General features: G+C 42.1%; 2 protein-coding genes across 3 annotated transcripts; both read left to right on the top strand.

The window, feature by feature from the left end:
• Positions 1 to 1,008: 1,008 nt before the first annotated feature.
• Positions 1,009 to 6,394, top strand: LOC119008122 (stem-loop binding protein). Its single transcript, XM_037078193.1, has 8 exons — positions 1,009 to 1,257; positions 2,876 to 3,010; positions 3,190 to 3,303; positions 3,402 to 3,473; positions 3,643 to 3,765; positions 4,919 to 5,074; positions 5,203 to 5,311; positions 5,657 to 6,394. Exons 1-8 carry the CDS (start codon positions 1,199 to 1,201, stop codon positions 5,726 to 5,728), a joined length of 840 nt encoding a protein of 279 aa, XP_036934088.1. The 5' UTR covers positions 1,009 to 1,198; the 3' UTR covers positions 5,729 to 6,394.
• Positions 6,395 to 7,115: 721 nt separating this feature from the next.
• immt (inner membrane protein, mitochondrial (mitofilin)) lies at positions 7,116 to 19,573 on the top strand. 2 transcript variants are annotated; one of them, XR_005071255.1, is made up of 15 exons: positions 7,116 to 7,279; positions 8,574 to 8,641; positions 9,353 to 9,542; positions 10,505 to 10,625; positions 11,797 to 11,886; positions 12,227 to 12,388; positions 13,044 to 13,177; positions 13,562 to 13,665; positions 15,363 to 15,498; positions 16,232 to 16,361; positions 16,585 to 16,808; positions 16,958 to 17,089; positions 17,742 to 17,871; positions 18,507 to 19,206; positions 19,264 to 19,573. XR_005071255.1 is itself a non-coding variant. In XM_037077811.1 (14 exons), the coding sequence occupies exons 1-14, from the start codon at positions 7,238 to 7,240 to the stop codon at positions 19,112 to 19,114; spliced, it is 2,271 nt and encodes a 756-aa protein (XP_036933706.1). In that variant the 5' UTR covers positions 7,117 to 7,237; the 3' UTR covers positions 19,115 to 19,573. The 2 variants fall into 2 exon arrangements, 1 of the variants encoding a protein (XP_036933706.1); XM_037077811.1 differs by having other exon boundaries at positions 7,117 to 7,279; positions 18,507 to 19,573.
• Positions 19,574 to 21,453: the final 1,880 nt, after the last annotated feature.

Raw genomic sequence — 21,453 nt, 5'->3', positions numbered from 1 at the left:
CTTTTTATGATTTTACCCTGACAATACAGTGACTGTACTTGTAATATTCAATATGAACTTAGGAATTTAGCTGGAAGCAGCTAAAAACCACTTCTGTTTTCTGTTGATTCTGGCCCCTTGGACTGTTTTAGCACCTCCTCCTCATGTCCTTAAGATGTTCATCTCATCAGGCCCTATTAATATCATTGATACTGATTTTAGTTTTAAACACATCTGTTTGCAGAATGCATAGCAATGAGGCAATGTATCTACGCCTGTATCTTTTCCCCAGGATTTTACTGACAACTGGGATGTAATGATAGAGTTAGTGAGGTCAATCGTTTTACCTCTCTGGCAGCAAGTGCACCATAATGACTGAATCCTTTGTTTTTCAGATCACCATAAAAATCCTGGAGGCCCAAGAACAACCCTAGTACGAAGAAGTTCCATTCCTCCTATTACGTTTTTTTAATAAATGTTTTTGATGGTTTACATGGTCTCGGCTAAATTCTTTCTGTGTTTAAATATACTGTAAAGCATTCAGCCAAAAATGTTCCAGTCCTGAACTATGTGATGCTCTAAACTACAGTTGGTTTGTGGATTTAAATAGCTGGAGTCAATTCGATCCAAAACACAAAAGACGTCTGTTTATTATGACATAATAATCTTCATCCATAAATCAAGGGGTCTTCAAGTCAGGCATAGCTTCTACTTTTCAATACGTTTATATATTATTATAAATTATTATATTATACCAAACTGTATAATAAATGCATTTAATTAAGGCATTAGGTACAATAAAAAAATGTTTTTATAAAAAAAAAAATTTTTTAAAAACCTGCATCTTCTTAAATACTTTGCATACCGTATTTTGTTAAGTTGTAGGATGACATCAGTGATTAGACATTCAGAATGCTTGCGTTTCTAGATTACAGCCCGATTTATGTTTCTGGAAGAGAAGATGAGCGTGTCTGTGTGTGCGTGCGTGTAGCTGAATGGTATAAAACGACTCGGGATCTGTCCAATCTCCTGAGGGGGCAGGCCGATGATGGAACTCACGTGACACGGATACAGGAAATGAGCGCCGCCCGCCCTCCGTCTCTTTCCTGGGTGCTTCTTGTTTGGTTCCGCGCGTCTTTCAGTTGGCGGGTATCTGTTGCTGTAGAGCATAGACCAGAGACGGACTAAAGTTACGACTTTATCGCTCATTATCAAGAAAATGTCGGACTGGACCAGAAGCAGACAGCGCGAAGCTCACGACAGCGAACACAAAAAGAGGTGAGTGTTTAATTTTAATGTTGCACTCTCACCTCCCTTAAACAGCGGTATTACGAGCTTCCATTGTGTGTATTCCATCAAGTTGGTTTAGCTGAAGTACTTGTTTCAACTGATATCTCTCTCAGTTAACTGGGCTTTTTGCTTGCGACAAAACTGATCTACCCTTCTGGTTTTAACGCCGTATGCCCGCAGGACTACTACTGTACTATTTATATCTAGGAACGAGTCGCTCCTGTTTGTGGTGTTGTCGTCACATTCGGGCACACAACCTGTTCAACTGACCGTGGCATGAGAAGAAAGGCAGGGAGAGAGAGGCGCTAAACACTAAACGCTGTTCGCCGGGTCGGAATATCCGGATAACTTAAGGATTATATAGTTAATCACCTTGACGGGATATCATGGACAGGACAGGTGTTTAACTGACTGTAACGTTGTTAGTTAATGTCACTCGGGATACTAAAGAAAGTTAAATGCCCATCTCGCGACACTTAGCAGCACACAACAGGACCGGCGAGATAATGAATGGATGAACAAACGGAAGTAAGAAGTAAGTGGCGGGAGAAGCTTTTAAATACGGCTGCACGACACGATCGCGATCAATGGGAACGATCACTTTTACAGCACCGTTTGTGATTCCACTGAAAAATCTATTAAATGTCTGCTGATGTGACGTTTGTCGAGGTCTATAGCAAACAAAGTTTGTATTCTTACACCCAGAGGGGAACATTAGTAGAGCAGCAGGACAGTACTTCATTATGACGCTGTCTGCCACATTTGGCCTCACTCAAACAGTGGCATCTTCTTGTGATTTTGATATCGCACTTGGTTGGCCATGTTGCGATTTAGATTATAATTTGATTAATCGTTAAGCCCTTCTTTTGGAAGAAAAAAAAGAAAAAAAACTCTGCTGTAAGGAGGACTGTATCCAACCCAAGTAATGGCTGCCTAGCATATATTCAGGTCCCACAGGTGAAGATTGGTTCATTGTAAATTACTTAAACTTAACTTTACTTAAGCTAACTAAAGGTTCATAAACCGATGATGCAAAGGTAAAACCTGGTGGTAGTTTTAGAAGCTAACCTGTCTGGATGGAAATGTTTTCCCTCTGCTGCACTGTAACAAAGATTGTTAACTTGTTTCTTAACCAGATAGCTGATGCGCTGTCATCTTTGTTGTTCAGAAACATTTGCATTATGCTGCCTTCAAACACAACTCAGAACCTCCTACCCCCACTAGAAAAAGTACAATGAAAGGACACTTGAAGTCATGACGTTGGCCTCATAAAACACGCCTCTGTGGTCACACAACAATGGTAGCACCCATGGGGAGGGAGTAGAATGTGTTTGTAGGCTACAGTTGTTGTATTAAGCTATTGAATTAAATATCTAGCAAAGTTTCCAGGTATTATAAAATGCAAGTCATTTCTGCATTGGAGGCTATAGGTAACTAATGCACTGCTTGGGTATATATTACTTAATTTTGTGCTGCATTCTTTGGGTGGTTTGGCCTAAGCGTTAAATGTTCCCTTACTTGATCTGTTTGTTATGATCTTTTAAAATGAGGGCAAATGCATGTATGTTTAAACCCAAATCTTTATTGTGTCTTCCCTGTGTTGCAGCTATGGACTGTCCCGGTGGTCCCAATGCAGGAAGAGAGGGGTCGATGGAAGCCTGCGGGCCAACAAAGAGGCTGATGATAGTGATGGGGGAAACAGTGGCCATACTGACAGCCACTCTGACAACAGACATGCCAGGTAAGAGTATATACCTTAAATGTAAATGCCAACAGTGGAGCGCCTGAAGACTTTCGATGCTGTTGGCATGTTTCTTCCGCTAAATTCAGCAAGAAAATGTTCACAAATGAACATCACTGTCACGACTTTCTGAAGCGCAAATGCCATTGCCAAAATCACACTTTTTGTTTTCTTAATAGTTTCACCACTCCCGAAAGCACAGGCCCGGTGTCTCGCTGTGGTAGACGGAATGACTGGGGCAGCCAGGTGGACGATGATGAGATGAGGAGAGATGTACAGAGAGACATGCACCGGTACACAAAATATGCTTGTATTTTAGATTAGACTTAGATTTAATCTTAAAGTCATTCAAAACTATGAGTCCCAATCTTCACTGAGTGTATGTGTTCAGTTACAGGAGGAGGATACTGGGTACAGAGGGCACCCAGAGAGAGAGAAAGGCCTCCTCTGGCTCTTCTGGAAGGTATGTCACCTCTCATTCTGTCTTTTATGATGATTAAACTTACAATATTAATGTCCTGGGTAATCATTGTTCTCTGAATGCAGGTTGACATGCTGCAGACAATTAATATGAACATAATTTGTTGAGGCTGTCTGCGTCAGTGATTGGTAACCCTGTCCATCTCTTGCAGTTGTGACTCCAGAGATGGAGACAACATGGAGACAGACGAGTCTGTGCTGCTACGACGACAGAAACAGATCAATTATGGCAAGAACACACTGGCCTACGACCGATACATCAAAGAAGTCCCAAAGTAGGTCCACACACTACACAAGAACAGCATACAGGTTTTAAACTATTATGAGCACTAGATATTAAAGTTGAGTGAACTGCATAAGGTGAAAACAGCCAAGTTACCGTTGGGTACCACTAGCAAATTCCAAATTCTGATAACAAGACGCTGGCTCTACCCCTGGGCCACAGCTGCCCCATTTGAGTGGTGAGAGTTAAACTTGTGTTTGATGTTATATGGTTATAACATGGCTTTATTATTCCATGTTGAAAATATATCTGAAAATTAAACAAAATCCCAATTCTGTAAACAAAACACGGGCACATCTACGGCTGCCCCCTGAAAGTTGAGCCAGTCTCTCTCTATAGTGTTACACCGGTTGATTTAACTCAACTCACTACTTGGTAGTACCAACATACATTGGTCAGTTTATTCAAATAGCAAGTCCTTACAACAATCAGACTAAAACAGTCTAAAGTCAAAATGAAAGCTGCATGTTTACAAAGCATTTATCCACCTTCAATGCCTTACAAGTTTGTTGTAATCTACAATAATATTGTGTTCATATGGCAGCTTTAAGATAAGGCATTTACTGACTCTGCTGCACACACCTCTCTCAGAGTTGGACAGAAAAGGTTTACAGTGCCTCCTCAGATCTTGGCTGATAAGCTGGGCTTGCTGTTATTATTTATGACTGCAGACATCAGCTTTAGGTGAAAATGGCTAACGTAATTAGTAATGGTTATGAGGCAGAAGTCATGCTTGCGCTGGTCTTGTCCAGTTTGTGCGTCTTAGCAAGTTCATAAAACACAATGAGATTTCTGATCATTAATCATCAGTTATAAATATAGTTGGTGGGTAGTGGAAGATATTTAAACAAGTAGAGCTGTCTGGTGAGTTCAGAAAATGACATCATCAATGACATGTTTTGGGATCTGGTGTGTCCAGAATTGTAAGGGCTCTGTGTAGTGATGTTTCTCCCAGATTGGGGAACTCCCATGAATTTTTAACTTGTAATGGCCCCAGTCTAGACTTCTATAGTTGAAAGAAATTATTGTGTAGAGGTAGAGGTGGCTATTGTAGGAGTAAGAAATGAAGGTCTTGCTGCTGGTGCTGTCACATGTTGTTCTAAAAAGTGATTTACAGACTATTAATTTCACCTTTTTCTTTCCAGACACATGCGTCAACCAGGTGTTCACCCAAAGACTCCTAATAAGTTCAGGAAGTACAGCCGTCGCTCATGGGACCAGCAGATCAAACTCTGGAAGGTCAAACTGCATGCCTGGGACCCCCCAACAGCAGACAGCCAAGACAAAGGCCTCGATAACACGTAAGTACATATTTGGTTTTCAACAAGAAAGGGGTCACCTGAGGCCTGTAAAGAACTGACAGTACACATTCTGTACAGTCCCAGTCAGCTGTCAGTCATGTTCATGTGTTTGTCGCTCCTTCCTCCAGTGACGAGCTGGGTCTTGATGATGTAATGGACATTGAGCTGGACTTCCCAACCCTTTCAGACTCCGAGAGTGCCCCAGCCTCTCTCACAACACGCAATCATTCAGTGGAGGTGAGTTTGTTTATCTTGAGTAATTGTAGCACATCTGAAGCTGAAACATCAACAAACGAATGTTTGTGACTGCAGAGAAAACGGTTAACAAACAGTTGAGTGTTAACAGCCTAAAAACCCTGAAGAAATCTATAGTGTTTTCTGTCAGAAATTACAAATAAAAATGTTACTTGCGTGTATTTGACAAGTCCATGAGTTCTTGACAATTCCCTAACAATCACTATTGTTCAGGTGATCCAAGTAAAATAAATCAGTAATATTAAAATGCAACTCTGTGGTGTGAAAAATGCTTTTTAAACAGGCTTTTTTTTAATTGACCATAACTGCTTGTTCTCTCTTGCACAGGATGAAGACTGTATGGGTACTCCAGTTAAAGTACAGAAGACAGACACCACAACAGAACCTGAAATTGCATAGTGCTGCCCATTTTCACACACATGTCAAATGGTTTTGGTTTACTCCTCACAGCCGTCTACGTTACCCAGAATGACTCTGTTCCAGGTGCCAGCTACTTGATCTGCTTGACGGAACGCTGCATCTGCACGGCATCACAATATGTGTCTCAGCTGTCAGTTATTAGTTCAGCACTGGAACATATTTACTATTCATTCTCCATGTATATTGATCCTTTTTAATATGTAGGTTGGGACGTTTTACAAATGACTAACCTACTCAGGGAGATTTCTATTATGGCCAGATTTTACATTGTGTTGCATGTTCCAAGTTTCATTCAGTGTACAGGGTTTAGGATTTGGTGTAGCACTGATCTGTGATCTGCTATTTTGGACATCAGTAGTGTGAATGTTACAGCCTACTCATACCTGCTCAATAGACTGCAAGAACACTGACTCGACTAGCTCATTTAGCTTAATGGAGAGAGGCAAACCAAAGGCAAATGTTTTCCCTTTATGATTCATTTTGACAAATTGGGTGTATTATTTTAAGTTCTAAGGAGAATTACTTGAGTTTTGTGGGGCTGTGATTTGTTTTTACATAGGCTGTTTTTTAATTCTAATGTTACCGTTTCCTATTGCTGTTTCCTCTGTAAAAATTTTCAAATAAAAAAACAAACTTTGAATTTCTCATTGTGTTTTATGACCATGGCTTATCATTGTGTCTGCTTTATAATAGAAATACTCAAGGCACCATTGCTCCATGAAAACAACTGTGTTGTTTCTGACAACCAGCCCAGTAAATTTACCTGGGACCAAAACCAATTTCACTTCCGTTGCTCCTGCTGGGTAAGGTTTCCTTAAAGCACTGGTATGAAATGTTATAGCTCAATTCTTTAAAAGGTTAAGAACACAATTCATGTCTCGTGGTGGAAAGTGACCTAAGGAGTATAACTACCAAATCTGGATGCCATTTTTTGGCGCGAGGATCTCTACAGAAATATAGTGAAATCATTGTAACATTAAGGTTAGTTAAGGGGGCTTCTCCTAAGCAGTTCAGTTTGTTACACATCAGATGTAATGAGGTATAGGTAAGACAGTTTTCAAAGGGTACTGTAATAACAGTGAACATCGTCTGTAGTCTCCCACTGAGCCCGGTAAAAAGCTGTCTAAGTTTGAGTCAGAAAACAAACAAGTAGGGACTGTGTTCTTTAACAGTTCTGATGAAAAGGTGAGGAAAACAAGAGAGAGAGGTTGGTCACATTAAGTTCTTGTAATTAAAAACAAGTGCTTTCTCAATACGCAATCGTATCACCAATGGCAGGGTTTTTGATTTTTGGTGTTTAGGAGACGTGTGTTTCTGCTTTTGTCGGAAGGGGGCAGCATTGCGCACACAAGTGTTGAAATTCCCTGAGTTACAAGGTAGAAGGAGAAGGGAAACGAGAACGGAAAGAGGGAAAGAAGAGCATTGCACTTTACTGTTACTGTAAAGGTTAAATTGAGTCGGACTTGAGAAGAAAGGTGACTGGGGACCATGCTGAGGGCTTGTCTGAGAGGGGCTAACGCCACAGCTCGGGTAAGACTCGTGTCTGCGCTAGTGACCGCTCCTTTCCTACAGTGAGCTAACGTTTCCATGTCGGCGTTATCGTGTTGTCATTCAGTGACCCTGGCTCAAGGTGCCATAGCGGATTTTTACTGTGAACAATATTGAATCATTAAACCTCAGAGCTTTCCCAACTGCCCCGACATCCTACCAGGCCACGGCTCTTTGCTCAGGTAGTCATCAGAGAGCCGATGAGAAGAAAGCATAACGTCGGTGCTAGCTGGTTAGCTTCCAATGACAGATAGCCACTGACATTTGAACCAGAGGCGAGCTAAAGCTAAGTTAGGGAACATGAGCTAGCTAGTTGGGAGATAAAGCCACACTTTATACACGAGCTCACAAACACACACTACTGTCGACCTTACTTCTTATTTTCTCTTTTTTTATCATTCAGTAAATGTATCATGAAGCTTATACGTATAAGCTAACGTTACCATTTTATAAATATGGCTAATACAGCAACAGTCCCGTTGATTTCAGTCTTTAAAAACAACAACATTTTGTTCGTGTCTGGTTAATGTCAGCTGCGAGGTGATTGATCTCACCACGTTTTTCTGTTGGACCCAGCGTCTGTTTCGCGGCTCACTGCAGACCTGTCAGAGTCATGTTTCCTCAGTGAGCCCTGCAGACCGGTCATATCACATGGCTCACTCGCGTTTAACCGACAGGCACAAGCACACACAGTAAATACGGGCGGCTGGAAAAACTGATGCTTTGCACACACTGCTGTCTCTGGGTGGACAGAAATATACAGCAGGCCTGCATAACGCAGTAATACGGCCTGTAGGCACACATCACAGAATGATTTTTGTATGTTGTAATAAGTAAGTAAGCTTTGCACTTTACACTTGCAGACAGTTGTTTTTTTGTACAGTTGATCTTGGGACCTTTAAACTGCATTGAAATCGCTCCAAGTGACTTTCCTGACTTGTTGCAATCAATAACGCTCCCTTTCAGATCAATGCTGAGCTCCTTAGACTCTCTCATTGTAGTGATTGTGGCTGAGTCTAATGGCTGCATCAAACAAGCCCTATTAAAATGTCACCAGCTGTCATTACATTACTCTGCGATTGTGGTGACTCGTGTATTCATGGAAACCACATACTGCATTTCAGACTGTAACGCAGAGATATACTGGTATCTGTGTCGTCACAGCCCTGATCTACACAGTAACGGTTTGAAAGCAACAACACCGTGTGAACTAGCTGTCTGTCTGATGCTGACTTCACTTCTCACCTCCTGTGTCCGTATCCTGCCTGCTTTCTAGAAGAACTTCGGGAGAACCCGTTTGACCAATGTGCAACACTGCCGGCACTACACTTCAGGAGAGACCGGGTAACACACACACACACACACACACACACACACACACACACACACACACACACACAATGTTCAGGATGAATTGTGCCCTTCATAATGATGGCAAGGCATTGGTTACATTTCCAATTTACCATATTTTATATCTCCCGCTGTCCTTACTTGAACTGGGAGTCGCTCTGGTCCACCGCCTGGCCGGTCGTCCCAGAGCTCTCATCAGTGCTCAGAGCGGTGATGGCGAGGATACGCAAGAGCAGCCATCACTGAAGTCTATTATCAGCCGATACTCCCTTTTATTGGAAATCAGTCACTGATTGTGTGCGCTGCAGCTGATCAGTCTGATCTGATGCATCACATCATCACTGGAGTTTCAACTGTACATTTTAAGAAAGAAATGCTAGTGTGCCTCTGAGCAGGACACAGTGCACAGTATAGATAGAGAATGCATCTCATCATTCACGCGCAGGTGCTTGTTGAACGGGGAACAGGTGACAGAGAGAAGAGCTGCTCTTATCTGTTAACTGTGTGCCTGTATTAGCACAGTGCTCATCTCTGCAGACGCAGACTGACTGACAGTTGTTCCAGCTGTGATCACCTCTTGCTGTCAGCAGAAAAAAAACATAGCTTCATGTGATGATTTTCTTTTGCTTTTCTTTTCTTCCCTCCATGCATCCTCATATTGACTGCAGATTCATGTCTGTTGTTTGCTGTCCTCTTCCACCACAGTGGCGCTGCTAAGGTGGTTGCTGCCGGCTTGGTGACAGTAGGCGGTGGCATTGGAGGTACGGTACTCTACGCCAAATGGGACCCCAAATTCCGATCAGCTGTGGAGAAAAATGTTCCATACTCAGACAAGCTGTTTGGTTTGGCTTTGGGACCTGCTTCTCAAGATGCCGGCCTCCCCATCAGGAAACAGGTCAGGATTGGTTCACAGCATATTTTGACTAATGCGCTAAGGTCAGCCGGATTCTCTTCGCCATTAGGAAAGACTGTTTTAAGGATCCAACAGGGTGCAAAAGAGAAAATTCTACTCTTTAACAGAGCTGGTAAATAAATCAAACTGACTTTAAATTACAGATGTCAGTCTGTTCTCTGGCCTCACTCTTGTATATTTTAACAGATTGTACCAGCTACAACAAAGAAGGTCAAAATTCAGTCCTTTCTTCAATCATCTCTACAGTGCAGCATTTCTCTGCAAATGGAAGTAGCACCTTTAAATGACTGGTTATATTCAGTCCACAAAACATTCAGCCAGCAGCGAGGAATATCAGCACTTTCTCCAAGACAGATTGTTTTAATTTCCTTGAAGCTTTACTATTTGAAAGTAAATGGATAAAAAAAGTGGGTTTTCAGCTCTGAAGCTATATTTAGCAAGAACTGTGGCACCCTGTAGTTTTATGCAGGACCAAATAACTACATTAAAACTACACAGAACGTGTAATATTTGGTTACAGGGAAGTGAAAACTAGGAATTATTGAAAATGACTTCCTGTTATTAATTTGATTTCTGTAACCATTCAGTAACAACCATCTAAATGATCAGTGTTGCAAAAGTTATTTAGGGTCGCTTGGATATTGGAAAAAAAATTATTTATAAATATTTAGCTTGAGGGACCAAACTTAAAAAGTATTTGGATTACAGTTCAAACAGTCTCGAGCACTGCTATGGATTCATCTGCTCAGCTCCTCTGACTGGGCTTTGTAAAGACCGGCACTCAAAATATTGGACAATCAATCAGAGCAACCATACTTGCTTTTGTTCTATGCCTAAAACATCTAAATCGCAGACTTTATGCAGAACTGATTGACATATGTGACTATTTACAAAAACATTTTAAGACCTCAGTTAAAATGGCTGCTGCTGTTGCTGCTATTTAGATGGAGCTGGCGCAGCCTCCTTCGATGTTGGACAAACAGGTGAAGGCCAAAACCAAGTCAGAGAAAAAGGCAGAGAGTCCAGCCAACGAGACGAGTCCCGCCCCAACACAGAGCATAGAGGGTGAGTATGGAAACGAGGGAGGAAGACTGAACCATAAGATCTTATTGTATAGTGTTATTGTAATAATGATGATTTTGAGTTTTTCTTAAAATGTCAGTGTTTTTCATGCACTCTGTTGTTTGTATGCACCCTCAGAGGTTTCTCCGGGTAAGCTGTCTTCTGTCACCCAAGTTTTCCTGTAGAATGCTGAGCTCCTGTCCCTCCCTCTAGAGTAGAGAGCTGAAACAATTAAAGGCAACACACACAGACAGTGTTGCGGAGAGTCCGTCTCTCTCTGACAGTCTGACTTTTGCTCAGTCATTTCCCCAAGTTACTACCTACCCAGATGCCTCTGTAGTTATTGGGATCAAATCTGTCTCCATTCTTGAAGATGGGTTTGATTGCAAGACCTTTCAGTTTTTCTTAGATCCTTTGCTGGAGTTCAAGTTCTTTATCTGTCGCTTTGTAATACACACTTGGCATCCGTAGCAAAACATTCTCCGAAACAACAACATTCAGCAGACAAGACCCATAAAAACGAGGTCACTAAAAGAAAGAATACATAAAAAGTCTATATTTATACAAAAGAACAGACATGTGAAAAACGTTCATGTGTGTTTTTGGTTAACCCGAGAGGCCACTGTGATCATGTGCACCTGCCCAGCAGCTGTTGGACATCCTCCAGTGTGAAGTGTGAATGGACAGGTGCATGTAAGGGGAGGGCTCTCAGCAGCCCATAGAAAACATCGGGTGTGGATGCTGTGACGACTGTCATCCATCACTGATGTGTGTTGCCCTTGAGTCCTTTAAGGGTAAAATAATTGGCAACTGTTCTAGCAATTGATTAGTTTTCCTTTTCAACAAAGAGATATGTTTGTCTAAGTCTGTTTTGGCCTTCTTTAACTTTATGATTGGCGTTCTTTAAGTCGTTTCAGGCACAACTAAGGAACATGATATTACTCTTTAGAACTTGTGCAACAAAATCATGAATCTCAAAGCCAAATTATTTTACTATAATTTCAGAAATTCAGTGTTTGCAGTGATCTCATCTCTTTCTTTGGGTAGTGCATAGCAGCCAGCATTGTGTTCCATTGATTCGTTCAAGGGGCCATCAAAGGTCAACAGATTAAGTTTTGATACACAGGCTCACATACAAAGTACACGTGTCTTTCTGTATTTGTGTCCCATCCAGAGGCTTCAGCAGAGGCGACTCATATTATCTCAGCCATAAGTGAGGTCCCATCAGTCCCTGCTCCATGTGACACCGAAGCAGCAGTCAAAGGTAATATCATTAAGCTGCACCTGTCCACACTCTAATATCTAAAAGTAAAAGCTCTTTGGATGTTATATTTAATATCTACATGGATAAATGTTTGTATCTGTCAGGTAGAAGAAGTTATTTATTTGATCATTACAGTTGACAGTGGGTTGATACTCACTTAGTGACGGTCTCAGAGTTATAGATAGTGCTATCACTAGAGCCTTTGAATGTAGACCTTCTAGAAATCACAAAATACACCTGTAATCCACTTAAGATCTAGCAAGGTGTCTTTGGGTCTACAGTGTACACGTGTACTGGATTGCTATGGCAGAGGACATAAGTGTGTTTATGTTGTTTCCAGAGTGCAAAGAGTGCCATGACCATGAGGATACCCCAGTGACAGCAGCAGTTCTTCCTGACACAGAGTCTCCTGCAGCAACAGAACCACTGAAAGAACGTCCAGTAGAAGAAGTGACAGCGAGACTGGCTCAACAGGACCAGGAGGAACAAGAAATCCTAACATGTAGGCTGACAACAACAGCAACAACACACACACACTGTATAGGATAATCGGTTATATGATTAATGGGAAATACTTTATCAGCTTATTCTTATTTGCTTTCTTCTAGCCTTTTTTTATCATTTCTACCTGCATGTTTTCTTCATAACTTCCTGTCATTACCACAGGTGGTTGTCACACACACACCCCTCCATAAGACACCTCCAACTCGTAAACCAATCCCGTCATTCACCTTTTGTAAAATGTTGATGTTATACAAGATGACACAGTGCTGTGAGGAAGTGACTGGCCTGCAAAGACAGCATTAGCAACATGGCTACTGCTTGCAGCCTGGCTATTGTCCAAAGAAAAACACTATCTCTGTATGCACCCTGATCTCAGTGCTGTGAAAAGACAGACTTAAACACTTTGCAGTCTGTTTACGGTTATAAAAATATATAATTTTTCTCCAGTCATTACAATGTGCAATCAGTGTTTACTTTTACAATGATAAGTTGAAGCAAAAAAACTGTTCTTTTGTCAGTTTGATTGTACTAATTCAGCATTATGTAGCTACACCTCTTAGATACTAACATTCCTTTGCATCAACTCTTAGTTCTCTTCTTCTACTCTGCACTCTCTGTCGACCTCTGATCGTTCTTGTCCGACTGTTTTGCAGCTGTATCAGCCACTCTAGAAGACTCACTGTCCAACACAGCCAAAGCTACACTGCAGGCCATCGGAGCGCAGGAAGCAGCCCTGCAGGCCATCACACGGCACACACACAAACTAAAGGAGGCAATGGAAGCAGAGGTATGGTACACAGCGACGCTGACATTTTTTTTTACAAGTAGAAATGAATTAATTTTGTGCTAAAAGTTAGTAAATTTAGAACGATAGCACATAAATTAGGTAAATAACAAAACATGTTGTTTCTTCTGTCAGTACCAACTGTCAGACTCATTGGGGGGCAAGCGGAGTGTGTCTAAGTTTGACTGGCACTGAATTGGATATATCTCTAGTTTTTGGCAGCCAGTGGCTTCAGTACATGTTGTAGTGTGTTAACTGGTAACTGGTACAGCCGTAAGAGTTGGTGGTAATTAAATCATCTAGACCCAACTACAAAACTTCTCACCAGTACTTCCTGTGCTGCCTAACCATTTTGCAGTTGAGTGATGACACTTATTATGAATCCAGGTTCCACCGCAGGAGAAGTCGACCCAGTGGAAAGAACTAGAAGCTGCTCTTGCTGATAGAACTTCTGCTGTGACTGATGCTGAAGCCGCTCTGCTGAAAGCTAAGTAAGAATTAAGTCTAACAGCATACACACATGTACACACACAGTGTTTGGTTGTTTTGTTCCATCTAAATTTTTATAATAAAAATTAGATTTTTTTGATGGTAGGGAAGATGCTTCTCATTTAAGGACACGAGCATCACTGAACTTCCACTGTAAGAATAATCTGAAAGATGTGATGATCACATTAAGGCTTTGAAGACGTCACAATATGTCTGCCATTGGAGATACACTTTTTCCTGTACACAATGTGGTTGCCTTGGCTCTATTAATCTATTTTGGCAATATTTCAAATCAGTAAGCAGGGATGCTGTATTCAGTGTCAGAGTTTTGGTCAGAGTGTTCTGTTACTTGAATTGTCAGGTATTTGATTGTTCTATAAAAAAAATATATATATATAGTGATATGGGATTTTATCCATATAGCCCACTATTTGACCAGACACACAACAGAGTAGAGTTTATTACTTGAATCTGTTGTCTAATCATTTATACGTCATGTGAACACATGCGTCCCGGGTAGGGTTGCTAAGCCTGTGTTGTTGATGAAGGTTTTTAGACATCCAGGTCATGGTAACGCTAAGTGCTGTTTCGTAGACAACTGGACTATTTTTTTCAGATTCTTGAAGATGTCTCACCTTTCATCCAGGAGGCTTCTTCAGTTCTAATTGGAGGGGAGTTGCAGGCTTTTAAACTCTGTGTGGGAGTGTCCTTACAGAGTCGTTAAGGACACTTGTCGGTCACTAGTCCCTTTTAAATAGGAAAGGTTGCACATTTGCTGCAAGCTAAAGGCAGCAATGTGCAACCTTGTCTCTCTAAAAGGGAGGTGTAATATTCCTCCTTTTCCAAAAGCCGCCACTTGGGTAGGTGTAAACATGTGACATGACATGAAGCATGATGTTGGGCAGTGAATAGTGACAACAAATTTGTCTTCAAAATTAGAGCTTTACATCACACCCCATTGGAGCTTAGAACTGGGTTCTTAGCAGGGGTGCTTTTAATTAGAAAATAGCGACCGTTAGTAGCAAGCGGACACAACCAAACAGCTGTCCGCAGATGAAGAGATGGACTGACTGCTGTGATCAGCTGTTTCCTGGTTTTAAAACTCCCCGGCTGTGGGTCGCACAACAGTGCGCGTCATTGACACCTCCGCCCATCTCACGCAATTGCTGGCACATTGATGTCTCAGATTTAGATAACATTAGCAATGGAGGTGGAAATAAGTGTACCCTCCGAGGCGGTAAATTGGTAGACCAAAACAGACCCCTAATTTACCGCCCTCTGTTTGAATCTGCGGACCTAGCTGCAAAAAAGACGGCCAAATTGGCGGCTTGGTGTCCAGCATAAAAACGGCTATTGACCCAACAACTGACCTTCATGTGGATTGCTAGGGCTAGGTGAGCCCGTGTGTGAATGGTTGTTAAGCCTGTGTGAGGATGGCTGAGTTCCCTCCCTAGACAGCTTAACAAGCATTCACACCTGAATAGAACTGGAGAAGCCTATTGGATGAGAGGTGAAACGTCTTCAGGAAACTGAAACACGTCCAGTTGCCTACAAAACAATACAGCACTAAGAATGGGATGTGTTCAGGATGTGTTCCCATCCTAAACAGGACCCTGACTCACTTCAAAATGGTGCAACTGTTTTCCTCTCAAATTGTCTTCTTCTTCCCCTTAACCGTCCTGTGTCTCTCTCCCTGTAGTGAAGCTTTGGACAGTCTCAAGTCAGATATTGACAAGTCTAAAGGGCTGAAGGTTGCTTCTGTTCGTCCACTGGTTTTAGCCGCGGAGGAGAATCTCCATAACATGGTGGTGGACCTGGACAAAGTGGTCACTAAGGTAAGGACAAATTATGTGCAGAGATCAGATGAAAAGACTATGAAAGATCATTTATAATAAAAGATGTATTTGCTGCTTTCTTGCTGAGAGATTAATGTTCAGACTCATACCACTCTCACTCTCACCATTATATGAGGCTACTGCCAGCAGCTAGTTAGCTTCGGTTCATATAAAGACTGGACACATAGGTGAACAGCTAGCCTGCCTCTCTCCAAGAGTAGGATTGGGCGAACATCTAGGACCAAATACCTCAATATTGATATTGCAACCATATTGTCGGGTTGACCATGGGTACTGTCATAAAACATTAACAACAGCAGAGACACAGGGACAATGCCGTCCAAGTTGGGTGTGCACTGATTCGTTTTGGGGAAAATAAAATAAGACGGAGTACTATGGTGATGAAAGGAGAGGAGTGTCTGCTCTCATTGGCTGTAGCCTGTGACTGCCTGCAACTCAATCAGATATTCAGCCTGCATGATGTAGCTGTTGCACTCTGTGGAGCCACTGTTGATTTAATCATAGTAGAAATGGACTGTTAGTATGAAGCTTTTTGATTGCTTGACAAAAATAATGTTCTTCTATTGTTTTTTAAGGATACTGGGAGTTCTGCTGGCCAATACATAACATTGCTAAACTCTGTCTCTGTCTGTCCGTCTGTCCGTCTGTCCGTCTGTCCGTCTGTCCGTCTGTCCGTCTGTCCGTCTGTCTGTCTGTCTGTCTGTGTGAGTAGGTGAACTCTGCACAGTCAGAAGCTAAGATTGTCTCCCAGTACAGTGAACTGGTGAATGAAGCTAAACAACAGTTCCAGAGGGAAGTAAGCAGCCTCACTCCAGAGATCCAGGCCAACTGGAAGGGGCTCAGTAAGACACACACACACACACACACACACACACACACACACACACACACACTTGGCTTGACCATTAATGTTGTGACAATACTGTACTGCCAGTATCAGTACATAGTGTATCCTCTATACTGTTAGTATATGAGATAGAATAAGGACATAATTGTGCACTCCCTGATCAAGATGAACACCTGAAGTTGTAAAGATAATTCATTTTGTTCCTATTTTTCTGTTAGCTGGTAAACTGTCAACAGATGACCTGAATGCCCTGATTGCCCATGCACACCGCCGTCTTGACCAGCTGAATCGAGAGCTTGCCGAGCAGAGAGTCAGAGAACAGATCCACATTGATGCAGCACTGGAGCAGCAGAAGCTGGAGGACCAGAAAGCCCTGGAGAAAGCTGTCAGCACTGCCCTGCAGCATGTCAAGGAGGAAACCCGGCTCGAGCAGGAGAGGAAGGTATGTAGAGGAGAGAGGGTGGTTTGTGGTTTGCTGACACTGATCAGCCGACATACAGATAGTGTCTTGAGTAATGATTCCAGGAGATGACTGGAAGTTACCAAGTTATCACAATTCAATAATAAGTGTGTTTGTCTGTATGTGTGTAGCTGTCCGAGTTAAGGGAAGTGATGGAAGCAGAGATGAGGACTCAGCTCCGACGTCAGGCGGCCGCTCACACAGACCACGTCCAAGATGTCCTCAAAGTCCAGGAGCAGGAGCTGAAGGCTGATGCTGAGCAGGTGTCCAGACATTAAATTCAATTCTACTAAATACTTACCACAAACAAGTTGTATTAATTGCGTGTTTTGTTTTGTTTTTATTTAACAAGTGTCCTGTAGTTGTTTTATAGTGACTGAATTCTGTAGTATTAAAGGATAAGTTGGCTGCCAAAAAAAAAGTCTAGTATGAACTCTATGTGAGGTTAGGGTCACATGAGTCGAGGCATGGCTGGGTGTTCTAGCTGCCTGTGGAGGGACTGCAGTGGTTGCTGGAGAAATTCACTCTGCATTTCTCAAAGGGCAGAAGGCTGTTCAGTTTGTTTTCAAAATTATTCTTCAAATTCGCCCACTCTAAAAACAAAACTGCAAGTACAGTGTGATGATGTTGAATAACACTGACCCTATCAAATCAGGAGATAAGCATGATAATCCAGACCCATATTTATTAAACTACAGTCACAGTGGGACAGCTCACCCACAGGTGACATCTGATGGTTAAGTCTGCACCAGCCCGCCATCAAACAAGGCACTTGGTGGTCAGCATCAAATTCACAATGAGGAAATACTTACAGTAATCAGTTAAGTTGATGAGATTAGACATTAAATACATTGTCTTTGTACCATTTTCATTCAATTATTCCTGTAAAGCTCTGCTGTCATCTGTGTTGTTCAGGTCCTGGGCAGTAAGTTGCTGGAACAAGAGACCCACTTCCGTCAGCTGAGCCAGGAACAACTTGATAACTTCACTTTGGACATGAACACCGCATACGCAAGACTGAAGGGGATGGAGGAGGCTATTGACAGTAAGATAAACATGTACACACCAAAATAATAATTACATTACCTGCAGTGATTCGCTGTGTGTATTTAGGCCGGAGGCACAGCAGCTTAATGTGTTGCCAAAACACAATTCAGACACATCTGTGGAGTGATGTTCTGTAAGTGATCTTATGATAATATTTATACCGTGTCAAGGTATTTTGACATTATTCTAACAACAAACTTTTGTTTTCACCTCCTGATAACCTGCTGTTTTGTTGTTGAGACAAAAAACATTTCAGATTATAACAAGATATGTCCATGTTATAACAAGATATGCTCACTTCATAATATCTTTTCATCTTACAGCAGTGAAAATGATCAAGTTAAGACGTGAAACATTTCAAGCTATGATTTTTTTGTATCATGTAATAAAACTGGTGTGGTCAGAGATTAAACAGACTTAAACCTTTTGACCAGCAGAGGTCAGAAAACAACAAAGTTCTAGACAGCTTGTACACAGCGTGCATTGGTGAGACATTTCAGTCTATTAGTATCTAAAGGTATGGACCTGTAGCTTTGAAAGGAGCTTTGAAAAGTAAAATATGGTCTCTTGATGTCACATCTCATTCTCTGTTAAACCCTGTCATGGAAACACCTTCCTGTCTCTTGAATTCAGGCCATGTGGTAGCAGAGGAGGAGGCCCGGAAGGCTCACAAGCTCTGGCTCTCTGTGGAAGCCCTCAACTACACATTAAAGACTGCTGATGCTGATGCCCCCACCATGCCTCTAGAGGGCGCTGTCCAGGCTGTGCGCGACAGCTGCCAAGATAACGACTTCGCCTTGGCGCTGTCATCAGCTCTCCCAGAAGAGTCGCTGCATCGCGGCGTGTACAGTGAGGCCTCCCTCCGTGCCCGCTTCAACTCTCTACGTTCTCTGGCACGCCGGGTTGCCCTCATTGACGAATCCCACAACTCCTTGTACCAATATTTCTTGTCCTACCTTCAGGCTGCACTACTGTTTGAGGACAAACAGAAGGCCCCGCCTGCCCAGTTGAGCAGTGAGGATTTAGACCCGTTCAAGCTTTTGGCATATGCAACCTATTGCTTAGAGCACGGGGATCTGGAGTTGGCAGCTAAACTGGTGAACCAGTTGAGAGGAGAGGCCAGGAGAGTGGTGGAGGACTGGCTGACTGAGGCCAGACTCACACTGGAAACCAGGCAGGTAGTCAGCTTGCTGTCTGCTTACGCAAATGCTGTGGGGTTAGGAACCACCCAAGCTCCCTAGGCTGCCCCTCTCATTTAGCCTTGTAATCCTTAAAGGAAGATCTCTTTTGAGTGTCAAGTATTTGCCCACTGTAGGCTTGAAAGGTAGCTTGGTCGTGGTTGTAGCTTACTTCTCTGTGGAGGTCGGTGGCTGTACTCACCTTTGATTGACAACAGGAAGATTGCTTGATACTCACATACCCTCTTTTCACCGTTGTAGTCCTTTATGTTAAATGAAGTTCACCAAGTGGTACATAAGTTTATTTGTAATGAAGCACTAATTCACTGGGCAGTAATTTGTTTAAAAAAAAAAAAGATTTAATGCACCCTCGCAATCTAGTCTTGTTAATTCAGGCCTACAGGTTTAGCGCAGCTATTTATTTCTGGCATGGAAAATGAAGCGTATCATTGATTAAAGAATTTGTCATGCTGCATTTTATTTTTGTCAATACTGCACATTACAATAAATCATCAACAAGAATGCTGGTGTTAAACTTTCTTTCATTCCTCCCACACTACTGTTGAAAGGACAGCATTTCAGGTGAAGTATAAAAATTGTGAGCTGCAGTTAACTGTAGAGTGTCAGTGTGTGCTGCTGTCATGGGCAAAAGTTTACATCCACTTGATAAGAACATTTATATAACAGGGCAGACTCTACAGCTCTAATTTTTCTGTGATGGAATGAGTGGAACACATACTACTTTGTCACGAAACACATTGATGAAGTTTGGATCAGTAATTCATTTATTATAGTTCTTCTTAAAATGTGACCAAATCTGCTGGGTCAAAAATATACATATAGTAATGTTAATAGTGGGTTAAATGTCTCTTGGCCGTTTCACATCAGTTGGCTGCTTTTGATTTCCAAATTGAGCAGGGGTGGACCATACTCCTTGAATAACTTATTTACAAAGGGCCAACATTTCCCCCCATGAGGAAAGCACTTGGCTACCATGATAAAAACCTGTGGTACACTATAACAAACCGGTATGGCTGTATTGTTTTCAGGTCACTCCCCTCACCTCACCCCTTACTGTGGCCGCACAAAACCTCTGGCAAAAGGACCTCCAGACCTCCACAGTTGGTGGAAGAGGACCTGCTCTCTCTGTAGACTGGGGGCATTTAAAGATATGACAACCCAACAATTCCTAGTTAGCGTAGATTACTGTTTTAGTTCTCACAAGGTTTTCGCCACTGGACGTTTTAAGATAGATTCAAAGTGCACACTACACAAATTAACACAAACCATATGGGCACAAAATTCAGAAAACAAACAAGAAAATTAAACTATAAAATGCTGGACAGAGGAACAAAAACCATTATGAAAAAACAAACTTGAGAAATGAGAAAGTGCAATCCCAATGAGAAAAGGATGAAAGCCCAGAAACTGTTCATGTGTATGTGTGAAATGTGTATCACTGTGTAAAATAAATCGACACGCAGCCTGAAATACATTATATACTGTATGAACACTTTATTTGCAAAATCGGTTCAAAGACATCCTCCAGACCAATAAACAAACACCTGTGTGACACTCTGCACACACATACACACACACACACTCACACACATACACAAACATGATTCTTCTGAGTGACATAAACAGCCCCTGATCCAAACATACTCAGTTTGTATAGATTCATATGCACGTGCATGGACATCTTACAGATGGAAATGTTGCAAAACAGCCAACAAAAACATGTTGTTTATTCAACCTCATCTTCATATTAATGCAGACTGATCACCTGTCGGCTTCTCTGGGTGGCTGTTGTAAGATGAGATTATTCAGTATTGCTCAGAGAAAATCCAATTTTTTCACAGTTATATTTTGTCCCTTGCAGCCTAAGGTGTGATCAGTGTTATTTACTCTCTGTTTGCACAAAATGAGCACAATATGGGAGCAGGGATCGTGAATGTTGCTCATTGCTCATGTGGAATGGCCCTATATTCAACGTAACCTTCAGCACAACCCAACCCAGGAACAGTGGATGAGCTCCTGTGTCCAGAGACTGTTCTCTCTGATCAGTTTCATCTTGTCTACACTTGCTGATTGTAAAGCACTTAAGCAGCATGTCAGCTTCGAGGCCTGGTCAAGGTCTTAACTAGCCTTTACACCGTGTCCAGTGGAGCGACGTGTGGAACGTAAAAAAAAATCTATAATTTTCTTTGGTGCAAACTTTGGTCAACGTTGACTGGCAAATTTGTGCCAGTAACCAGTAGCAAACAGCTCTGGCTGTTTCAACAAAGAGTCCTAAAAAGACGGAGCTGTCACAGCTGAGAAGCAGCGTCGCAGAGGTTATATAACTACTCCACAGCAGGCTCGCCGATGGGAGTGAGAAAGGAGTCAGTGCATTAACACTT

This window comes from Acanthopagrus latus, chromosome 18, assembly GCF_904848185.1.
Source record: "Acanthopagrus latus isolate v.2019 chromosome 18, fAcaLat1.1, whole genome shotgun sequence".
NCBI classification, from domain to species: Eukaryota; Metazoa; Chordata; class Actinopteri; order Spariformes; family Sparidae; genus Acanthopagrus; species Acanthopagrus latus.
Note: the sequence above shows the minus strand (reverse complement) of the source record. Positions and strands in the feature narration are given on the sequence as shown.

Excerpts from the sequence above, each read along its gene's own strand:
- LOC119008122 (XM_037078193.1), top strand. The coding sequence starts at position 1,199 with ATGTCGGACTGGACCAGAAGCAGACAGCGCGAAGCTCACGACAGCGAA. Across the intron at positions 5,075-5,202 it reads GACAAAGGCCTCGATAACAC|TGACGAGCTGGGTCTTGATG; the intron begins GTAAGTACATAT and ends TCCTTCCTCCAG. Across the intron at positions 5,312-5,656 it reads CACGCAATCATTCAGTGGAG|GATGAAGACTGTATGGGTAC; the intron begins GTGAGTTTGTTT and ends TCTCTTGCACAG.
- immt (XM_037077811.1), top strand. The coding sequence starts at position 7,238 with ATGCTGAGGGCTTGTCTGAGAGGGGCTAACGCCACAGCTCGG. Across the intron at positions 11,887-12,226 it reads CACCGAAGCAGCAGTCAAAG|AGTGCAAAGAGTGCCATGAC; the intron begins GTAATATCATTA and ends TGTTGTTTCCAG. Across the intron at positions 12,389-13,043 it reads GGAACAAGAAATCCTAACAT|CTGTATCAGCCACTCTAGAA; the intron begins GTAGGCTGACAA and ends ACTGTTTTGCAG.